The sequence below is a fragment of the Nilaparvata lugens genome, chromosome 3 (assembly GCF_014356525.2).
Source record: "Nilaparvata lugens isolate BPH chromosome 3, ASM1435652v1, whole genome shotgun sequence".
In the NCBI taxonomy this organism is placed as follows: Eukaryota; Metazoa; Arthropoda; class Insecta; order Hemiptera; family Delphacidae; genus Nilaparvata; species Nilaparvata lugens.
In genome coordinates this window covers 60,202,378-60,223,897 of record NC_052506.1, presented here as the reverse complement: position 1 = coordinate 60,223,897, position 21,520 = coordinate 60,202,378, and the positions used below count along the sequence as shown (strand labels likewise).

At 33.9% G+C, this 21,520-nt stretch overlaps 2 protein-coding genes across 5 annotated transcripts in view; one reads left to right on the top strand and one right to left on the bottom strand.

Moving 5' to 3' along the window:
* The window catches only part of LOC111047430 (zinc finger protein 431), an 82,177-nt gene that overhangs the window by 60,332 nt on the left and 325 nt on the right, over window positions 1-21,520 (top strand). The gene's annotated exons all lie outside the window — the stretch shown is intronic.
* Window positions 344-18,026, bottom strand: LOC120350518 (RNA polymerase II subunit A C-terminal domain phosphatase SSU72-like). 4 transcript variants are annotated; one of them, XM_039424228.1, is made up of 6 exons: window positions 17,694-18,026; window positions 16,407-16,503; window positions 11,153-11,296; window positions 10,386-10,525; window positions 1,974-2,092; window positions 344-652 (listed from the first exon to the last, which is right to left on the bottom strand). In XM_039424228.1, exons 2-6 carry the CDS (start codon window positions 16,484-16,486, stop codon window positions 551-553), a joined length of 585 nt encoding a protein of 194 aa, XP_039280162.1. In that variant the 5' UTR covers window positions 16,487-16,503; window positions 17,694-18,026; the 3' UTR covers window positions 344-550. The 4 variants fall into 4 exon arrangements, with proteins under 4 accessions (XP_039280162.1, XP_039280161.1, XP_039280164.1 ...); XM_039424227.1 differs by lacking the exon at window positions 17,694-18,026 and adding an exon at window positions 17,443-17,533; XM_039424230.1 differs by lacking the exon at window positions 17,694-18,026 and adding an exon at window positions 17,293-17,495.

Here is a 21,520-nt window from a genome sequence, read left to right as displayed (position 1 = left end):
ATCGAAAAAAATAAGCTATCACTTTAATTTTTTAAATAAATTTTTTCACTTTTAAGTTGAATTTAAAAAAATTGAAATTTTACCTCCAGAATAGAGCCTTACAGCTCATACTGGGTGATACTCATAAGAGGACCCATGTAATAAGTTACATGACGTGCTAAAAGAATTAAAGTTGAGTAAAAAGTTGACTTATACTAACAAGTCTAATAATATTATGTCAATTATTACTGATTAAATTATAATTTGTCACCAATAGCCTAATAGTTGGAAGTCCAGTGGCCCAGTTTGAGCGCTTGATTAAACTATGATCACGTTCTCATTTACATTGGTCATCCAGTGTTAGTTTAAAAAAAATCACTAAAACTAGAATAAATAATAGGATCACAGATAACTAACTTGAATAGTATGATAAAATAGTTGAAATGCCAAGCTAACAATGTTATAACAAGTATTAAAATGAAAAAAAAAATACCATGCCATTAAAAGAAAAGTTTTCTTTAAAATATCTATAACATAAATTTGAGAAGTAGTTGTGAAGGATGCATGAATGCTAGTAGAAGAGCACACAATGAAGAATTGGACGCTGACACTTGGATTCGTGCTCGTTAAGAAGTTCATCGATATCGTTGTCTAGGTCGTCGCTTTTGGTCATCTAAAATAGAACACAAGTAAGTAAATTAATTGAAGTGACATGCAAATTCATATTTGATTACATGCATAGGTACTCACTCTACACATTAATTTACAACACACAGCACATCTTTCTGAATACAGTATTATATTATTTATGGGAGCCTCCAAGTTTAACCATTATTATTTCTTCAATCATTTCATCCTTTACCTAGTGAGCTCTCCATCAAGGAAAACTGAAATTATTTATGAAACTGCAGCAAAACAAAAATGAAGTAAGTTTGTGTTAACTTATCGATGAACTTATGAATGAAGATTACCAGCGAAAAGTAGAATTCCAATATTGAGGCCTGTTTATTATTTTGCTTTTGATTTTTTTAATCGCCGATTCAATTATTGTAATCTGTAGCCTAGTAGAGAACGTTCAGGTTGCTTCATTGAGATGAGTTAATAGAATAAGATAGTTAAAATAGTTAATAGAATAAGTATATGTACGGTATCTACCAACTCTGGCTAACGGCTTCGGCTATGCCTCCAGAATTTTGAAATTTTATCAATATGTTCAGAATATAGATTAAGTTTGTGCAAAGGCTGAAAATAAACTTTCTACTGGTGGCATTTTTCAAAGTTTTTCGATTTGTATATCATCAAGCTATCAAAATGAAATAGTTTTCTCAGGAAAACATTTTTTTCCTATCATTACTTTTCAAGATATTATGAGCGCCCAAAGTTTGAATTTTTGGAACAACATTTAAAATTCGGTAAGAGATAAATCCATTAGACGATAAATTTGATTAGCAATTTCGATTGAATAAAACAATTTTTTTCTGAAAATATTAATTTTTGATAAAGTTATTCAATTTACTAAAAATGACCAAAAATAACTTTTAGTTTACTCTTGGTCATTTTTGGTAAATTGAACAACTTTCTCATACAAATTGATATTTTAGAAAATGTTTGTTTTATTTAATCAAAATTGCCAATCAAATTTATCCTCTAAATCTAATGGATTTATCTCTTACCGAATTTTAAATGTTCTGTTCCAAAAATTTAAACTTTAGGCGCTCATATCTTGAAAATTAATGATCGGAAAAATGTTTTCCTGAGAAAACTATTTCATTTTGATAGCTTGATATGATAAAAAAATCGAAAAACTTTGAAAAATGTCACCAGTAGAAAGTTTATTTTTATAGCCTTTGCACAGCCTTAATTTAATGTTTCTGGTAAAAATATGAATATATGATTTGTAGGTATTGAGAGAATAATAAATTATTCTATTTATAAAGTCGAGTTCCCAGTGAATTGACTCTGTCTTGAATTTTTCATAATTCAGCAATACTTACTAATGTAACCAACTCGCATATTAGAAAAGCTCCTAACGTAGCTTCCTCATGGTTATCTTGGATGTCTACATTGATAACATGTACTGAAGCATTGTCACTTGTTGAACGATTTTCAAAATCTGAAACAAACAATATCATTTCATAAAATCAATGACTTGATTTAAATAAATAGCCTGAATGAATGATAAAATTCTAACAAGGCTGGAGAAAGCAGAATTTCCAACTTTGTGTTAGTAATACAGTAGAACCTCAATTTTGCCTCGACCGTACGGGCGTCATAGACGCGCTGGATTTTTTTTCGCTCGTTGACCTCGTTCGAACTAAACGAACGGAATAGACGCTCCCCATAAGAGGCCATGCATTCTCAAGACACGCGAAATGAATTCAGCGCGTCTGAGATGCCCGTATAGTTGGGACCAAATACGTCGCTTTTATAGTAGGTAGACCTACTGAGGTAGGGTCTGATTGTCGAATGAGCTAGTTAATTTACAATATAAACTAAATACGGTATTTCTGTTAATGACGCATCAAACATCATTAGCAAAAGTGATGATCCACGATAAAAGTAAAAAAAACATTTAAATTTGATAGCACCATGATTAAAAATTACCATGATATTAAAATTATTATTGATTTGATGAGACTAGGCTATATTGGAGACCGTGCTGAGTGCTGATCAGCGGAAGCTGTTGACTTTAACCGATTTTGACAGATTAACCCATAAGCCATATTAGCCAGGTTCTACTGTATCGAAATGCAATTTATTAGAATGACAGAGATTCAAAACTATAGAACAAGCCATGACAGATAATATATTCCACACTTCAAGATCATGAAGCGTAAGCTCAATTGATAATGATTAGGATTCAAAATTACAAGAAATACACCGTGTACAAATAATTGATGGAATTAGCACAGTAATCAGCCTGGAAGTCGCAAGTGAAAGTAGTTTATGCAACGGTTTTATAATGAGTGTTCAAAGGACGAGTTAGATGTAAAGGAGTTACTGTTTGACTAGTTACGAGTACTGTAATAAGCATCTTACCAGTACTCTGTAGACAGAATACAGCCTATGCATACACTATTTTATATAAGACCACTCAATCAAAGTATTACATTGTTGACTCGCATTTCCGTGTGCTTTACTTAATCTATACCAGCGATATTCCCAGCCTTGATGAGAATACTACAGCAACATTTGCAGACGATACAGTCATATTATCAGTAGATTGCAACAGAAAAACCATCCCAGAAAATCATATTGCCAGAGATCCATCTACAAAATTCAAGATTGGACTAGAAAGTGGAGAATGAAAATAAATGAAGCAAAGTCGATTCACATCAATTTCACTAATAAGAGTGATCTGCCCTTACCAATAACAATCAACAATCAAGTTGTACCATATGCTAATGATGCCAAGTATCCAGGTATGACCTTGATGCAAAGTCCATGTCAAGAAGAGAGAAGAGCTTGGAATCAAATATAATAAACTGTATTGGCTGATCCACAAGAAACTCCATCCTTTCAATCCGAAACAAAGTAGGCCTACTTCAATACAAAGCCAGTTAGGACGTATGGTATACAACTTTGGGGATGTACCAAAGACAACAACATCAATGAGATACAATGATTCCAAAACAAGGTGCTGAGTAACATTGTGGATACTCCTTGGTATGTCAGGAACAGCGATCTTCACAGAGACCAGCAAGTTGACCTGGTGTCCACCAAGATCCAGAGGCATGCGGGGAAGCACGAGGGGCGACTCCACCAACAAGACAACATCGAAGCAATCCAGCTGCTGAACAATAGAGGGTTGGTGCGGAGGCTCAAAATGAGTAAACCATTTGAACTAGTCAAGAGCTTATTCAAGTAGTGTCCAGTGAAAGAGTCCAGTCATTTTTTCAAGTACCGGGGTATGTTAGGATAGAAAAAAATAACTTATTAGTTTTTAGACTAGATGGCTATAGTATTGACAATAAAAAAACTAGACAACTATGGTAAAACGATTGAAAATACCATTATAGTGAGATTAACGTCATACTGTCAGTATTGTTTGAATGGTAAGCATTGATGTTATTTATAAGGAATTGTGACATAGAAGCGCCAGCTGCCAGCATTGGTGGCATGTGGTGGAAACCATGTTATTAAGTTGATACCGCCCCAGCATCGCCTCCCAATCAAAACAGTGTTATAATATTCAAGTAATTGCATAAAGTTCACTTTAGTTTTGATAATCTATTGCGAAAGGACACCTGTTATGGTATAGTATAGCCTACTATTGTAGTTGAAAATAATATTAATGTGCTATGCTGAGACACTTGGGCTTTGAACACCTCTTTTCAACCTCACTTTCCATTTTTAAGGTTGTCGTCAAATTTCAAGACCTCCCCCCCACTCAACAAACACCGAGTAATTATATGCATTAACTACCCAGGAGACTTAATACTACTTCGATCATTTGTGTATTTTTCAAATTTTCCAACTAGTTGCTTCTTAATGACTCAAAGAACTTCATAGCACCTAATAGTGTGAAAAAACGTTCACTTCAGACCTAGTTTGATGGTATTTGCAAAAAAAATTGACTTGCTGAAACAGTTTGCTAATTCATTTGAGCCTTCTTTAAAAATATGAACTATTTAGGAGGATTTATAAAAAAAATATTTTGGGGAAATGTATAAAATAATCAATTTGCTTGATGTTGATATATTTCCAAACATCTTCAACAATCTAGAGTATAAGTGACTTCAAATGCATTTTAAAGATTTTTAAAAGCTACGTCGCGACCCACCGGCTGGAAACCGCTGGTCTACAAGTTGAAACTCGAGCCTCCAGCCGACCTAATAGCGGCGTTGTCATTCAAATTGTGTTCAATTGCAACTTCTTATTTAATAAAATAAGTCAGACCGTTTAATATATGACAAATCTTTGGCATTAAATTTTTTACAACTTCCATCAACTGAAACTACCAATTGATGAAACAAAGATTCAAGTCAAAAACCCAATTATTTAAACTTGCAAAATAGTTTTTCAATGTATTTTGATAACATCTCAAAGACCATTGCAGTTACAATTTACATGTAGGCCTATTCTTCTGAAATATTGAGTCATTTTCTTCTGAAAATTACGTCACTTTCCATAAATTACCATTTAGAAGTTTGGTTAACAGAAATTGGTAGGAGCTGGACGTAATGAGAAGCACTGGCTACCTGTAATTTTCAGTCTCTCCAATCCCTCAGTCAGTCTCTCTATAAGCAGTTTTAGGCACATTACAGATAACATGTACAAAAAACGCAACATGTACGTTGAATATTGAAGAAATGGATGAGAACTACATATACAGAGCCAATCTATGCTAAAGTTAAACTGTTAACATTTAGACTGTTGGTACCGGCTGATGTTTTACAGTATACAATTGAAGGCTTAAATTATAGGCTAGGTGGGAGCTTCCCGTAAGGGACAAAAAGCCATACGTATTTATTTTTAGTGCATGAAGAGAGCCTAGAAGACAACTGGATACAGAAGTCTCCAAAGCCTTTTTGAAGAATTCGCTCGTTGGAAAATGTTTATATAAAGTACCGGTAGATGAGTTTTTCGAAATACAATTTTGAAATTTATTTGTTTGAATGTTTGTTTTGGACTTGAGAGTGCTAGGAAATTGAATTAAAAAAATTATTATAATAATGAAAATAAAATGTGATATTACTGTAAGCTTGAACTGACTTATGACATTTTTGACAATAAATTATTTATTCATTTCCTGAAATTAGAATCGATATAGGTAATAATGAAATGGAATGTATGGAAAATTATTATGACAAACTTCAATTCAAAGAGGTTCTCATGAGATTTCAACTACATGCTAAAAGCAACATAGAGCTTTCATTTGTGTGGGTAAAGAGTGATGACTCATATCCATTGTCAATATCTGAACTCGTAAATTCCAGTTCACAATACTTTCATGGAACCTGAAAGCATTTTATGTAATGGCCACTTTCATGGTCACGTATTGTGATTATTCAGTTCAGTCTATAACAAAGATGTTGGGTAGCTACTGTGAATCCGTCTTGTTGCTCCAAGATCCAATCTCAAACGCGCATGTTTGTATAGTACATCGTCTCTCGGGCTCCAGAACAGACTATAGAGTTCAAGAACTCGAATAAAGGTAGCTCTAAAACCAACTGGCGCAGCACGATTAAAAATGAATGTAATGGAGAGCTGCCAGAGACAAAAATTAATCAAGTTTCATTCGGACGAAAGTTGTAACGTTATATTTTGTAAATAATGTCAAGATTCATCACATTATTTTTGGACAATTTCTATCTAAATTTGGAAAAGAAACAGTTTTATGCTTTAAGCCTGTTGTTCCTTCCCAATCATTCATAATTGAGAATGATTTTGTATGTATCAATTTATAAATGATTTTCAGATATACTTAGCTGCGTTCAGAATTCGCACAGCGCGGCAAACGCGTTTCTCAAACCATTATTCGCTGAGTACGGTAATGGAGATCAGAGCGCTAACCTGCCACGTGCTCCAATGTTGTCGGCGGGAGCTTGACAGTTCTTTGCCCGCGAACTGGAATCGCGCGACCTGCGATCATCTTAGGTACTGCTCGCGTTCCGTTTGTGTGAGGCGCAGCGCGTAAGTCTGTACGCACCTCAACATTTTGGAAATTGCAAAGATTCCTACTGAAAAACATGCTGATTGGCAAACACAGTGACTCGGGGGGATTGATTTAGAAAGTTACCACCGTCTTCTATAAGAGTACCGCATTGCAGAAAAATTAAACAATTTATTTATGGCATTTCAATTTGTTATCAACTCAATAAAAATTTCAAGACATAAAAAGGTAATTTTTATTCATGAAAGAGTCTGAAATGGATAGTTTTGTTTTGAAAAGCTTCCCAGATATTTTTATCAGAGTATAGGAATCGTCAAATTTAGTGATTTATACAATATAGAATGTAATTTATGTATATAGAATGGTTACAATGGTACGGCTACTAATGAACAATTATATCTATCAATAGAAATTTCATCCGTAAAATTATATTTGTATAATTCATGTTATACGGACGGTAAAGAATCAATCCTCTACCTTGCTCTAGAACGAAGAGCATCTAAGGACTTTCTCTGAATAACGTTCTAACAATATGCTCTCTAAACAGCCATTTTATTTCTAGTGTCACCTAACATTGAACATGTAAAATCCTTACATTACCCTAAAACTTCTGCTTCAAAAATTCAATTGAAATGATTTTCTAAAGTAATTCATGTTTATTGTGCAAAACTATTTGCGCTCAGAAAAGGATAACTGAAAGTAAATTTACAATTTCAAATTTGGAAGGTTGATAGATAGAAAATATTCCAGGCCTTTGAACTAATATTGAAAAAAAATCTTGAGCTTTAATTCTGATTTGATTAAATCATTATCATTAAAAAGATGGAAAAAATTTGATGAAAAATTGAGTTTTGGCCAAAGCTTGACCTCTTATTATGACATTGGAACGCCTTTTAAATGCTTATTTGAATAAGACTAGGATATTCCTAAAATATTGATTAGAACAATAAGGCTTGTCTATGATAGATCATCTAAATAAATCCATATTTTTAGAAGTTATAGACTGAAAATTTCTCCAAGAATTCCCTATAAAAGTCAATAAATAATTGTCAAAAACTATAAAACATAACATTAAAATGTACATAAGTATCTTGAAAAAATCACTCATCGTTCAATGATTATGACAATAACTGTTACACAACCATCAGAACATTAAGAGGGGCCCGAGAGTAATAAAACCTAAATTTGAAAGACTAATCAGTCGCTCACTGAGATCCAGGTGTTTGAGAGGGATCAGGAGGTTGAAATCCCTCAAATCTGTGCGGAGGAGCTATCTAGATCCATATCTAGGTCCTATTGAAAATTTTTGGATCCTATATTTTGCATCAAAACTATATTCGATTGTAATAGAGTGGATTCTTAATAAAGTCGCATATAGCATGGAGAGCATTATCTCTCTAAATTTGTGGAATTTGTCAGAGATCATTTCTATCGATTTTATGTAGCATTTACTTGAATTTCATCAACATAAGTGGCCATTCAATTATACAAAGTTTCAGTTAATATGAGTTATTGGGTTCATTGGCCCTACTCTTATTTCAGACATTTTTCATTTTAAGATGATTTGGCCATTTTTGAGTGAGGACTGGTTTAAAGGTGGAACATCCTCTTTGAGTTAAGGCTATTTATTGAAAAATTCTCGAGAGAAATACTACTCCTGAATTTCCAATTTGTAGTAGAGTGAAAATTTGCAAAATCAACAAATAGAATGTAGTATAGTAACTTCTTATCAAGCCTTATTTTCCATAATTATATTCTTCCAAGAAGTCCTCATCGTAGAATACTAGAAAAATACTTGAGAAAACTTCTGAAATTTCACGGTTTACCAAGAGAGACTGACTGGAATTAACTTGAAGTAACAAGGGTAAAGCTTGACAAACCATGCCATATTGAGTGGCTTACTAGTCACTATATAGTAGCCTACCTATACGAAGGCAGTTTTAAATGTTTCCGAACTAACCATGAAGATGACAACCTATTGAACAAGATCTTCTTAGTCATATTTTGTAGTTAGGCACTAAAAATTAAACCATTTTGGAGGCGTAGTATTTATTTTAAAGACCCAAGTTGTACTCCTAAACAGTCCACGAATTTCAGTTCTGAATGGTAAGTAACGGACTCGAATATTATCTGAAGAAATAAATTGGTGCCTAAACTGCGCCAACAGAGTTTAAATTGAACAAGTTTTGGTCTGTAGTGAGCAAACATCGACTTACTCGAACAATATTAACATAAATACTATGCATTCAAAATGGCACACATTTCAGTAACTATACACCAGATCTGTTTACGAGTGTTGTCATCTTCAAGCTTAGGTCGGAAGCTTTCCAAACTGCCCTCGTAATTTTCAAATTGACTATCATTGACAATTTTTGTTAGAATAGATACAGTTAATGCAATCTTCCACAACTGAAATCGTCCAGTTATTAGTCCAGGTTTGTTCAGAACCGACTAAATTATCAATTAAACATGATATCACTGCAGCATTAATGCTTCAGGTATGAGTAAAATAATCATCCAAATCAGAACAGCAATGGAGTTTGAAGCAAACTTTTCTCGATTAACAAATTACAAGTGTTATGTGAATAGTGTAATCAAAGACACCTGGATTTCATGTGAAAAAAATAACGATGAATAGATTACGATCTCATTATTCTTTAAATCGGGGGTATGAAATCCCTCAATGCCCGAAAACATTTTTCTTAACAATACAACAGCATTAAGGCGCAATTATGTCTGATTCCTGCTGCTTCCAACAACTTATTAAATCACAACAAAGCCACATGTCCAACCTCATCAACCATTTTCATACGGTAGTCTCCAGTATTGATCTGAAAACACAATTACCAATCATGAGGACTCAGAAACAACATGTAACTTGATAATTTATGAACGGTCAATAAATACAACCAAAAAATACCTACTAAGCTTCAAATAAAATATTTATTTGAATGCAGAGCATCGCTACCTTAATATTTTTCATTTAGGCTAGGTTATTTTCTTGGAATTAAACACGAGGAGAAATTCACTCACATAACAAGCCTTGCGCACACAGGTGCGAATCGTGTACAGGACGATGACAGGAGCAAGACCATTTTCAAGCAGTGCTCTAATTACTCAATTTAACGGTCGTCCTGGCACACGATTCACACACGTGTACGCAGGTCTCTAATAGAGGGTTTAAACTAAATTGGAGAGGCTCAAGTCCCAGACCTAAGTGGATCTTATCAACAGTATAAGGTAGATTGCGAATAATTTAAATTTAGTTGGGCAGTCCAAAATGTCACCTATCGGTCAGAAGTACCAAGAGATAACTTATCTAATCTGAATGATCAGTTACAATTTTAACTACTTCTTTAAATGACTTTTCTGATTTTTCTGTTATTGTACATTATTTGGATGAATAAAATCTTTTTCATTTTCATAATAATTCAAGTACCGTATATTATTTTCCTTCCCTTTGAGTTTTTTGGTTGTTGGTTGATACAAAATAATCATAATTTTGTGTATTTTAATTAGTTAACGACATTCAGATTCTTAATGCGTCTGTCATTCCATTTCATAAAAAGTTCTTAATAAGTTCTTGAAATACGATTAAGCATTTTAATTTGAAAGTATAGTAATGATTCTATTAGATAAAAGATCTGATAATCCCCTCCATCTCTATGAATCATTGGCAACAGCATCATGAGGTACTTGAACGGGATGATTGACCATACATCCGGTTCAGATAGGGGAAAAGACAACACATCTGAAAGAGAAATTGGGAGAGTTGAAGAAAAATACCTACATTCCACTACTTGGTCATAAACTCTCTCTTCGCAGGTAACGACAATGTCAAACTTTTCTTTACACAGCTGAAATCTTTCTGGTTTTGGCTTTATCCTCCTATTTCTGTCAATCATGTTGAGTAGTCCATTTTGAGTATAGCTGAGAAGTTTGATTAAGGAATAACATTCTCGACATAGGTAGGCCTAAGTGTTAAGAAACCAGAGTATTTAATGTTACCTTCTAGATGCGATGCAAGATACTATTAAGAGCAGTTGTCGCTTGTCGTTCACAAGAAACTGTAAGTAAAAAATAACTAATTTAATAATCAATGTTACTGAAAAAATTATGCACTTGAAGAGTACACGTATTATTCTTTATACATCAATATTATGATTGGATCAGTGTATGCAGTAGCTTTTCAGTTCTTATATCAGTGTAGTTGCTTTTCAGTTTTCAATATTTATTGTTGATATTAATAAATCTGGTACTTCCTTTCATTCACTTAAGGTACCTCAATACGTATAGAGATCGACCTTCAGTCTGGTTAATGGCCGGCCCACATTATGATAATATGACATGTTTCATTAGGGGTTATTCTGTTTTGTCTCATGGTTTGGTCCACACGTGACAGCCGGCCGTCAGCCAAACTGGAATATGTGTGGATGAGCCTTTGTGACTTTCACATGTAAGCATTTTGTACTACAAATCTTACTAAATCTTAATTAGTTTTCCATGAAGATTGATACTCTTGCAAAATTCAAAATTTCAAGCTAATAAAAAGGATACAAAGTTTTGTCTTTGTTTAAGAGATCCTGGTAGATTTCATCATAGGTGCAACTGAAGTCGTATACATTTGGCCTGTCGGGTCCAGTTCCAGGTAATTTCACCTTGTCACCAGTTCCAAATGAGCGGACTTTGAAGCCCTTTTTGCTGAAAAATTGAAATTATTATAATGCAACCACGAATTGTACAACTTTAAATACCTATCTTAAAGCTAAACATACGGCCACCACTGGGTTGAAATTCAGGACAATCAAAGTTTATGAGGCACAAATCCAATTCATACCGATCATTTTCAAGTTCAGACAATAATTATTTTAATGGAAATGATCAATTCAATCTCATATTGAATTAGACAAGGAAATGATTAATGGATTAACAAGAAAATGTAAATTCAAGTTTTCAGAACAGTTTCAATTCATTGACAGGTGATTCAACTACAATAGAGGGCCAAAATTTAGTCTTGAAAAGACGTCAATATAATCACCATGTCCCAAGATTCATAATATGAGCATCACATTCTGCGAAAAGCTATTTGTCATAAGATTCGGAAACACAATGCTATAAAGATGCTGGCGTTAGAATGCGAATAGATGAAAAGTATTTTTAAGATGATTCACAAAAATAATCTAGCATTATCAATTCCTACAACAAAGATAGTTCTGCATTTCGGAAGTAGAGGATGCCTTGATCAACTCATAAATCACCCGCGCACTTCCCATTACCCAAGCACAAGCAAAAAGCTCATGTGGGCATCATCCGCAATAACAAAATCTGTTTTATACACACATCAAAAGAAAACAAATTATCAATCTTTTTGGAAAAACTTTCCTCTTCACCAATACCAGCAAGGCCGGATGGGTTGCGTCAAGAGTTATAATTTATTACTTTTCACATTAAAACTATCGAATGGTTCTGGAATGGCAAAGAAGTGCAGACAGCAAATGCTCAAAAGAAAATTAAAATGATGAAAATGTATGGATGCCATTTTTGACCCCACAGCTCTATTTGGGATAGTGTGGAGTAGCCGTAGCCGAGTGGATTAGATGCTGGCTTTAAAATCCAAAGGCCCTGGTTCGAATCCCAGCCAGTGTAAGATATTTTTCTCGGGCCACTCCCGTGTTTCGGATGGACACGTTAAGCCGCCGGTCCTGGCTGCCTAAAAAGCAGTCGTTAGGTCATGTCGGAGGCCCTGAAATTGATCAGTTGCGACCTGAGACCTGAGCCAGCCAGGTCACACGATATTATTATTATTTGGGATAGTAAGGAGGTAAACATGAGATAGTAAGGGAGGGGGTAGACTATTTGGGATAGTAAGTGATAGGGATGAGGACTTTTCAAATCACCTCCTTACTAGTCCTAACAAAACTGATATGTCAAAAATTGGGTTCCAAACATTCACTCAAGATTTCTCTATCAACTGATCTATTGTTGCAAAACTAAAGATTTCACACAAACAGTCGTTTTGGAAATTAATAGAATAGTGACATTATATACATAATATTAAAGAGAATTTAATGCTCTATAAGCTCACAATCAGCACGGATTTTATTCATTGGTCGTTTAAAACTATAAAACCAAAAAGTGGAGGCAAATGCGTTTTTCAAAAATGTCACAATTATTAGCGGCTATCAAGAAACTAAGAACGATGTAAAAAATTTCGAATGAAACTTGAAGAAAATTGTGTAACTATAATGTTGTTTGTATAATATTTTAATGTTCTTAAGACGCGTAGTTTTCGATATATATGCGAACACAAACAATTGTATGAACTTTAACATTTGTTTTTAAGAGTTGGTTCAGTACCGGTATGTCTGAATAGCCAAGCAATTTGAATAAATTGAACTGCATTTGAGCGGATAATCTTCCTATGCAGTTTTAAACTGAACAGTGCACAAATCGCTCTCCAAGTGCAGAAAGTGGGATAGGAATAAAAATACTTTGAAGTTGGCATAGTATGCTATATCATAGAAGATATAATAATATAGAGAATAACCTTAGTTAAAGCCAGAAATAAAGGAAAACTCTCTGACACACAATAAAATAAAACTCTCTAGACTTATAATTATAATATATTATATAATTATTAATATATTATATAATTATATTATACAGGGTGTTTCAGAGTAGTGTCGAGAATTTTAGGGTATTGTACCTGGATGCTAGGAGACTACAAATGTCATATTTGAAGTGTCCAAAACTCAGCGGTTATCCTTATAGCTGCCATTTTGTTTTTTTCACTTAAAAATTTTTATCTCAAGAACTAAATGTTGTATTGATCTGAAATTTGGCATGAATATTTATGCTATAAAGACTCAACTATAAAAATAAAAAAAAATTTTTCGTTGAAATTTTTCAAAATGGCGGCCATTTTAAATTTTTGATGGCGAATATCTCGAAAACCGTCCATTTTACAGAAAATTTACAAGAGACAAAAAAGTTAGCAAATTTTTTCACGATTCCAATGATACCTAATTTATTAAGATTGGTCGAAGAATAACAGAGAAATTAATTTTTTTCGTACTGCATGCATGACCACTTTTCACCATTTAAAGATCAATATTAATTTTTTTATAATTTCATGAAAACCGTTCTTATTACAGAAATATACAAGAATAACTTTCCTCCAAATTTTATTTTACATTGAAAAATATTAATTTCACTCAAATCGGTTCACTGATACTAATGCAGCAATTGCTCAAAATGCCGTCCTTCAACTTGATTACACAGTCTGCACCTTTCAATCATGGACCGTCGAACTGCTATAAAAGCATTTTCATCATCTTGAATGGCACCTGCTGCAGCAACCACTCTTGCCACAAGGTCTTCTTCGTTTTCTACTGGCGTGCTGTAAACAAGGTCTTTCATATGGCCCCAGAAAAAAAATCTAAAGGGTTGAGGTCAGGTGAACGTGCGGGCCACGGTACTGGTCCACCCCGCCCAATCCACCGCTGACGATAGGTCATGTTCAGAAAGTCCGTAACAACATTTCCGAAATGAGCAGGGGCACCATCATGTTGAAACCAAATATTATATCTGTTTGCAAGAGGCACATCTTCCAAAAGTTCTGGTAGTATGTCTCTTAAAAAAGTAATGTACGTGGGAGAATTCAGACGATTAGGAAGAATGTATGGTCCAATCACGCGATTACCTAAGATACCCGTCCAAACATTCAGCGAAAATCTATGCTGATAACCACGCACTTTGACCTCATGAGGATTGTCTAAGGCCCAGACGTGACTGTTGCGAGAGTTGAAGATTCCTTCTCTTGTAAAGCTGGACTCATCGGTAAATAACACATTTTCTAGAAAATTTGGTTGGATAATGTCTTGCTGAAGAAACCAACGGGCACAGTTTACTCTTGGCTCATAGTCGCGTTCAACCAATGAGTGAACTTTTTGAAAGCGGAAGGGGTGAAGTCTTTCCTTGTTTAGTACACGCCACACAGAAGAAGCACTTGAATTGATTTGCTTTGCAACTGCTCTCGTACTCGTTCTAGGATTGAAATCGAATTTCTGCAATACTTCCTCTTCAAAAGCAACATTTCGAACTGCTCGAGGCCTACCAGCAATTACCCTGTTCCGTTCAAATGAACCAACTTCTCTCAGCCGATTGTGAGTTCTTGTGAACACCTTGTCGGAAGGGAGACGGCGGTTTGGAAATGCAGCTGCATACATTCTTCTTGCTTCGGTCGCATTGCCAAGAGCTGCTCCATACATGAAGTGAATATCGGTGTACTCCAGCGAACTAAATTCCATTACAATAATTAAATATTTGTGTAGAAGCAACGTAAGAAAATATTGAAACTGGAAATTTAAGATAGAAATAAGACCTAGGAAACGTGAGACTAAGAAATAGGAAGCACTACATCTGGTTCTTTACTTTTAATGAAACAACAATACTTTTACAAGACAAACATTATCATCTGAAAACCATTGTAAAATCATCTGTTTGCCCATATGGAGCCATACCGAGTTTCAAAGCTTCATCTTAAATACATCTGGAATTAAAAAATTAATATTGATCTTTAAATGGTGAAAAGTGGTCATGCATGCAGTACGAAAAAAATTAATTTCTCTGTTATTCTTCGACCAATCTTAATAAATTAGGTATCATTGGAATCGTGAAAAAATTTGCTAACTTTTTGTCTCTTGTAAATTTTCTGTAAAATGGACGGTTTTCGAGATATTCGCCATCAAAAATTTAAAATGGCCGCCATTTTGAAAAATTTCAACGAAAATTTTTTTTTATTTTTATAGTTGAGTCTTTATAGCATAAATATTCATGCCAAATTTCAGATCAATACAACATTTCGTTCTTGAGATAAAAATTTTTAAGTGAAAAAAACAAAATGGCAGCTATAAGGATAACCGCTGAGTTTTGGACACTTCAAATATGACATTTGTAGTCTCCTAGCATCCAGGTACAATACCCTAAAATTCTCGACACTACTTCTGAAACACCCTGTATAATTAATATATTATATAATTATTGTAATCTATAAAATTTCCAAACCACAACCTCTGAAACTTGTTTTTTTTTCATTTTCATTAGTTTGAGGATTGAAATGTTTTATATTGTTATATGTTTCACTAAGTTGACAGACGTAAATGAGTGTATAATTATTATTGACATAGTTTATATGTCAACTCTACGACAAGGACCAAGTAAGGTCCACTTTCTGACACAGTCAATCCAGTTATCTGGTCATGAATAAGGAGAGAAGTATGAAGTACATGTCCTCGTAGTCACATCAGATAAGCAAAGTTCGTGCTTTAGGTTTCATTGAAGAGTTTCTGCTCAATAAAAGTTGAGCCCCAACTATAGGCCTACATAAAAAACTAAAAATATTCCGGTTGAATACTTAGTATTTGAGTAAGTTAGAATGGGCACACCGCGCTTCCGTTAATGCAAATGTCAATTTGCGAGGGGCGCGCGTACCTCCTGTGTGCTATGAGCTTTAGACGCGCTGAATTTATTTTTGGCGTCATCTTCAGAATGCATAGTTTCTTATATTGCGACCGGATAGTTTACCTTATAAAAGACACTGCACCCGATTAACGAGCAAAAAATTCAGTGCGTCCAAGACACCCTTATCGTTGAAGTCTTAGCTTTTAAACCAATTCCTGGTGGTTCAGAGCTCACAGTATTAATATGCGATGAAGCCTATGGAACCATCATCCGCAGCAAAATAAAATGAATTAATCAGTAATAATGATAGTCATCTTACTAATGGATGAAAAATATTTATACTTAAAACCTTAGAAACGCATGAGCTTCCATACTCCTATTCATGTTGCTGGAACAAACAACTGCTATATTTAGATTGGCTGCCGGCATGGTGCTTGATCCTTGACCTGTATAATAAAAGGCACATGGATATACAATTATAACTGATATTAGAATTTTTGTTATTCAATAATAATAGCAAACGATAGAGTTACGGAGCAACAAGCCTCGATTTAGAATTTTGGAACCCTTCAGAACTCTTTCAGTTTTACTGAATAAACCTGTATCTACTACAAAATGTGATAATATAGTCTGTGGTTGGGTACATAAGTTTTGCCAAGCTTAGAGCTTTTACTACGAAATTTTAAAAACACCCACTAAAAATATTTAACATATTTTTTTTAAATATGTAGAATAGAACAAGTAAATATAATACAAGCTACCAGAAATGAAAAATAAAAATATTAGTAGCATGATTATTTGTATTTGATTCATGTAAATAAATTTCTGCTAAGCAGAAAGAAAATACAATAGTTTTATGTGAATGTTCACCAATGTGAGATCACTCATATAAGAATCAATTACATTTTTTCTGCTCAGCAGAGCAAAAATTTAGAGAAATGCAGGGTCAAGGTTGCACTTGACCACATGGCATTGCTAAGATTTTTACGCTTTTCTGGTAAAGATTTTAAACACTCATTAAAAACAACTAACATGAAGGGAATATACTTACACTGAATCTATAAAAGTTCAATTGGAAATAATTTCCAGTAGGCTATACTACTTATGATAGTTTACTCTAGTTAGGCCTAAGTACTAAGAAAGTTGGTAAATGGACAGCTAATAATAAAAATTCTTGAATTACAAGTTTGGTAATAGCAATAGATCATTGGTAAGAAAAAGGTGCTCTAACCTACTTTGAACCTAACTTCATCTTTATCTCAAAATAATAAATGCACCTAACCGTTAAAAAGTCATAGCGGGCACTTCATTTCAAGTATGTATGATTGCTCAGCTAATCCTTAAAATATTGTTAACAATGTTATAGGCTATAATTATAAAGTTACAGTATTTGAAATCGTCTTGACCTCCTCTATCGATATTCCGCAGACTATATACTAAATAAGTAGGCCCTGTTAACATTTAACCCTGGAATGATGATCTGTTTCAATAAATGACAATATAAATAATATCTGGTACTCAGTCATACATAAATAAAAATCTATAAGAATAATGCAAGAGAATACACTATAACAGTTGTGAGATAACCTATAATATTATACAGTAGAAAAAGTTTTCAACTTGGATAATTACCAACCTTTTCCAACGATCCTAATAAAATTAATTTGATATGAGTTAAATAACAGAATTTATTAGATTATAAATAATGGTAAAAGGTTTTGCTTTTTACATTCCTTCATTCATACGAAACGTCAATATGGAAGATTCAGAAAACAACAGAAATTGGAAGATTGAAAGAAAACAAGGAATTTCAGTCTATTGAAAAAATTGGGCTGAATTATGTACGATATAATGATGACGAATTAAGAAATGTCTTGTTAAACTTCAACATTACTACTAATTAATGGAGTTATAATATTATCTGAATTTCTGATTCTGAAAGCAAAGACAAGACAAAAACAAAAAACATTGTTACATAATTCAGATTACATGTAAAAACATTATCCAAGTTAAATGAACCAGCAATACTTTCTGCCAATAGGAGAACAGTAAACTTTTGGCACGAATTGGACACTATTCAAAATTATGCACGTGGCTAGCCAGAAGCAATGAAGCATAGAATATTACTAGCAAGAACCCGTGCTTCGCAAGGTGTATTTTAAAACTTGACAGAATGAAAACTTGACGTAATGAACTTTTGAAGAATTGAGAATAGGCCTATAACCATCCTTGGTTAATTAAGAATCTATAAGTAAAATTCAAGTTAATTAGTCCAGTAGTTCAGACGTGATGATGCGTCAAACATAATTTTCCTATCCCGTACGTGCATAAGCCAGCTCTTTACTTTATATAATTATTATAGATATAGTTAACGACTGCAAGAGATAGGACTGTGGAACAGAATAGTGGTGAAAACTATGATAGCGCAAGAAGTGTCTCAAACACAATAGTAGGTACTACATGAACTTTTTGAAAGTGATTGAAAAAATGTTAAAACAACAGAACTGAATCCTTGTCATTCTATCTTCATTTAGAGAGGCTTTTGTTTGAGCCGAATGGAAATCTATAAAAAATGAATGTCTCTTGTGTGTTTGTTTGCATGTTGTTTGTTCCCTGTAGACTTGAAAACTACTTGACATAACGGCATGAAACTTTGGGAATATGTTGTGTGAATATGGGGATAGTTTCTGAACAGAAATTTTAATAGGGGGGCTAATAATAATTATTTATAATTAATCCATTTTACAGACATATGTTTTCGAAATTTTCGGCCGAGCGGCTACTGAAGAACGAAAAGATGATCATGATTCAAGATCATATTGTGATAATATGATTTAGCATCTAAAGTTACCAGCTGCAATAAAATAGAAATATAAATCAGTAACCTTTTAAATTATTTCGTCACAACATGTTTTGGACATTGAAGCCATTTTCAAAGGGTACTGAGATTTATATTTATTTATAGTCTAGTCGTTTTTCAGGAAACAGCCCGAAAGAATTTTCTCGACGGTTCTTATTTTGGTGCGCTGGATTCGAATCTAAAATTTGCTGACACGCCAGAGAGCGGCTTCACCCCCAAAACCCTAAAATTTCGGACTTTAAACATTTTCCATTTAATCTCGAAAACGTTTGGGGGAAAAATCATTCTCACAAAATCAAAGATAATAAAATTCCAATAAATTGAGTGGTCGGGCAGGATTCTACCATTTTTGGTTCCAGAGATACGAATTTCAAATAAGGGGTATTTTTTAAGAGGTTTTCAAAATTATGCAAACCTACCACTTCTACCTATACAACTTGGATATTTATCTAGTATAGATAAAAACCATACATCACGTGAAAGAAAAATAATTCTGAACAGGATTCCTTAGGAGTTTTCGAATTTTGTAGCGGGGGGAGGGGGAATACACCCAAAAATAGAAATCATGTTTCATTATAATACCTTTTCAAGGCCTTCCTAACAAAAAATACATATTTCGGTATTTTCTGAGAATCACCCGTTAGAAACATTTAATTTCAGTATTTCCTAGTGGGGGGTGGGTATTTCATAAGGATACGTCAAGGATCAAAACTTTAAACACTTATAACTTTTGACAGAATGATCAGATCATTTGATCAGAACAAATTGTTTTTTGCAATACTGGATACCCTAGTATACTTCTTTATCTACAGAGATTGGAGCGGCAGTATTGATGGTACGGATTGCAGACATATGGTGCACTGTTCAAATATAATATTATCTTGCCATAGATATTGGTTGGAGCTCTAAATTGAGTTGATAGGAGTTGTAGTAGGCCTATATTGCGTCTGTGAAGTAAGCACACGTTACGCCATAACGTGGGACATATGTATATTTTATACAACTACGTATTCAATTGAAATATCACGCTTCATAATAATTATCGCAGCAGCAGCATTGAGGGACAATATCAATAATTTGATAACCTAATTTGATTTGCGACATTATATAATTGTCGCAGCCAGAGTGGGGCATAAAATACCACATTACAATATGCACAACAAAATGTATTTTTACATCAATAATAATGTAAGTATAATTTCAGCAAAAATATATTGTTTGAATAAAGGAATCGATAATTAGTGCCTCCACACTTGATATTTGTATACTTATAATAATTTGGTATTGTAAGGGTAAATGCAGAGAAAGGAGGTAGAGGGAGAGATCAAGATACAGGTACCTCAATGTAACACAACTATAATTATGATGTGTTATAGGGCAATGAATTATGGTGATGAGGTCGAGTTTCACCGTGTGGCTTACCTCGACCTGCTTATCATGCGGGCACCCCATAACACGTCATGTATTTGTGTTACATTGAGGCATTTCTATCTCATCTTGGACCTCGTCCTCTACCTCTACGGTACCTCCTGACTATGTTGAGCACCCAAAGGACCAATTCACACAGTGAATTGGTGTGGCACAGACCAGTGACCAGATGCAATGCACACCAGACGGGCGGCAAGAGGCTTGTCAGCTGCTGGTTTTGTCCACTACAAAATGTACTTTTCATGAAGCCAAAGATTAAGGTATTTGACTAATGTGAATAAAAAAAAGATATTGGGTTCATCTATTGTGGCTGCAGAAGGGGAAAACTGGTGGGAAATTTGGAACATAGTAAGAGAAGATTCGATTATTGTCAAAAGTAACAGAGATTCGATTATTAAACCAACGTAACAGTGTTAGAAATTTTGATCCTTGAGATGTCCTTAAGCGCGCCTCTTCACAAGGAAATACTGAAATGAAGTGCTTAACGGGTGATTCTCATAGAACATGATCTTATCAACTTACATCATTGTGCGAAATTTCAATGTGAGGACAATAATTGTCCCCAGATAGTTATGATGGCTGAAGCTAATACATCAAGACTTGGCTACTCTGTCATCAGTGTCATCCTATCATTTTCACTCACTTTACTTCTCACTATGAGTTTGTTTAAACCAGCACCCGGCAATGAGTTTATATTATTTGAAAATATAAATTTGATATCTAATGACAAAAAAAACTCATTTTAAATTGAACTCAACAATTTAATATTCATAAATTACAATATAAGTACATGTCATATTATACAATAATGATAATAATAATTAATAAGAAAACAGAATCACAGCACAGAGATATTTGAAATAATAAAAGAAATGGAGTTATTTATTATTTCATTTTTATTCAGTTCTTCGCGTTAACATTCCATTTGTTTGTGAACACGAGTCCGGAATAATGATCACAGGGGCCTGAAACAAACCAATAAGAAATATGAATTTGTTATAAATAATGAATACGCAATATTTTCAACACATTACTAGTTGAACTGACAAATGCACAAATCATCAAGAAAAATGCTAATTTCATGTCAAGTACTAAAGAGCTTGTGATAAAACGCTGGAAATCTTATAAAAACTACTGCATTCTACAAACAAAGAACCAACTCGTATCTGTACTCT

Coding starts and splice junctions, on each gene's coding strand:
- LOC120350518 (XM_039424227.1), bottom strand. CDS start 17,518: ATGTTAACAGGGCCTACTTATTTAGTATATAGTCTGCGGAATATCGAT. Junction 10,526..11,152: donor TTAAACAAAGACAAAACTTT/GTATCCTTTTTA, acceptor CAAACTTCTCAG/CTATACTCAAAATGGACTAC. Junction 653..1,973: donor TATGCGAGTTGGTTACATTA/GTAAGTATTGCT, acceptor GTTCTATTTTAG/ATGACCAAAAGCGACGACCT.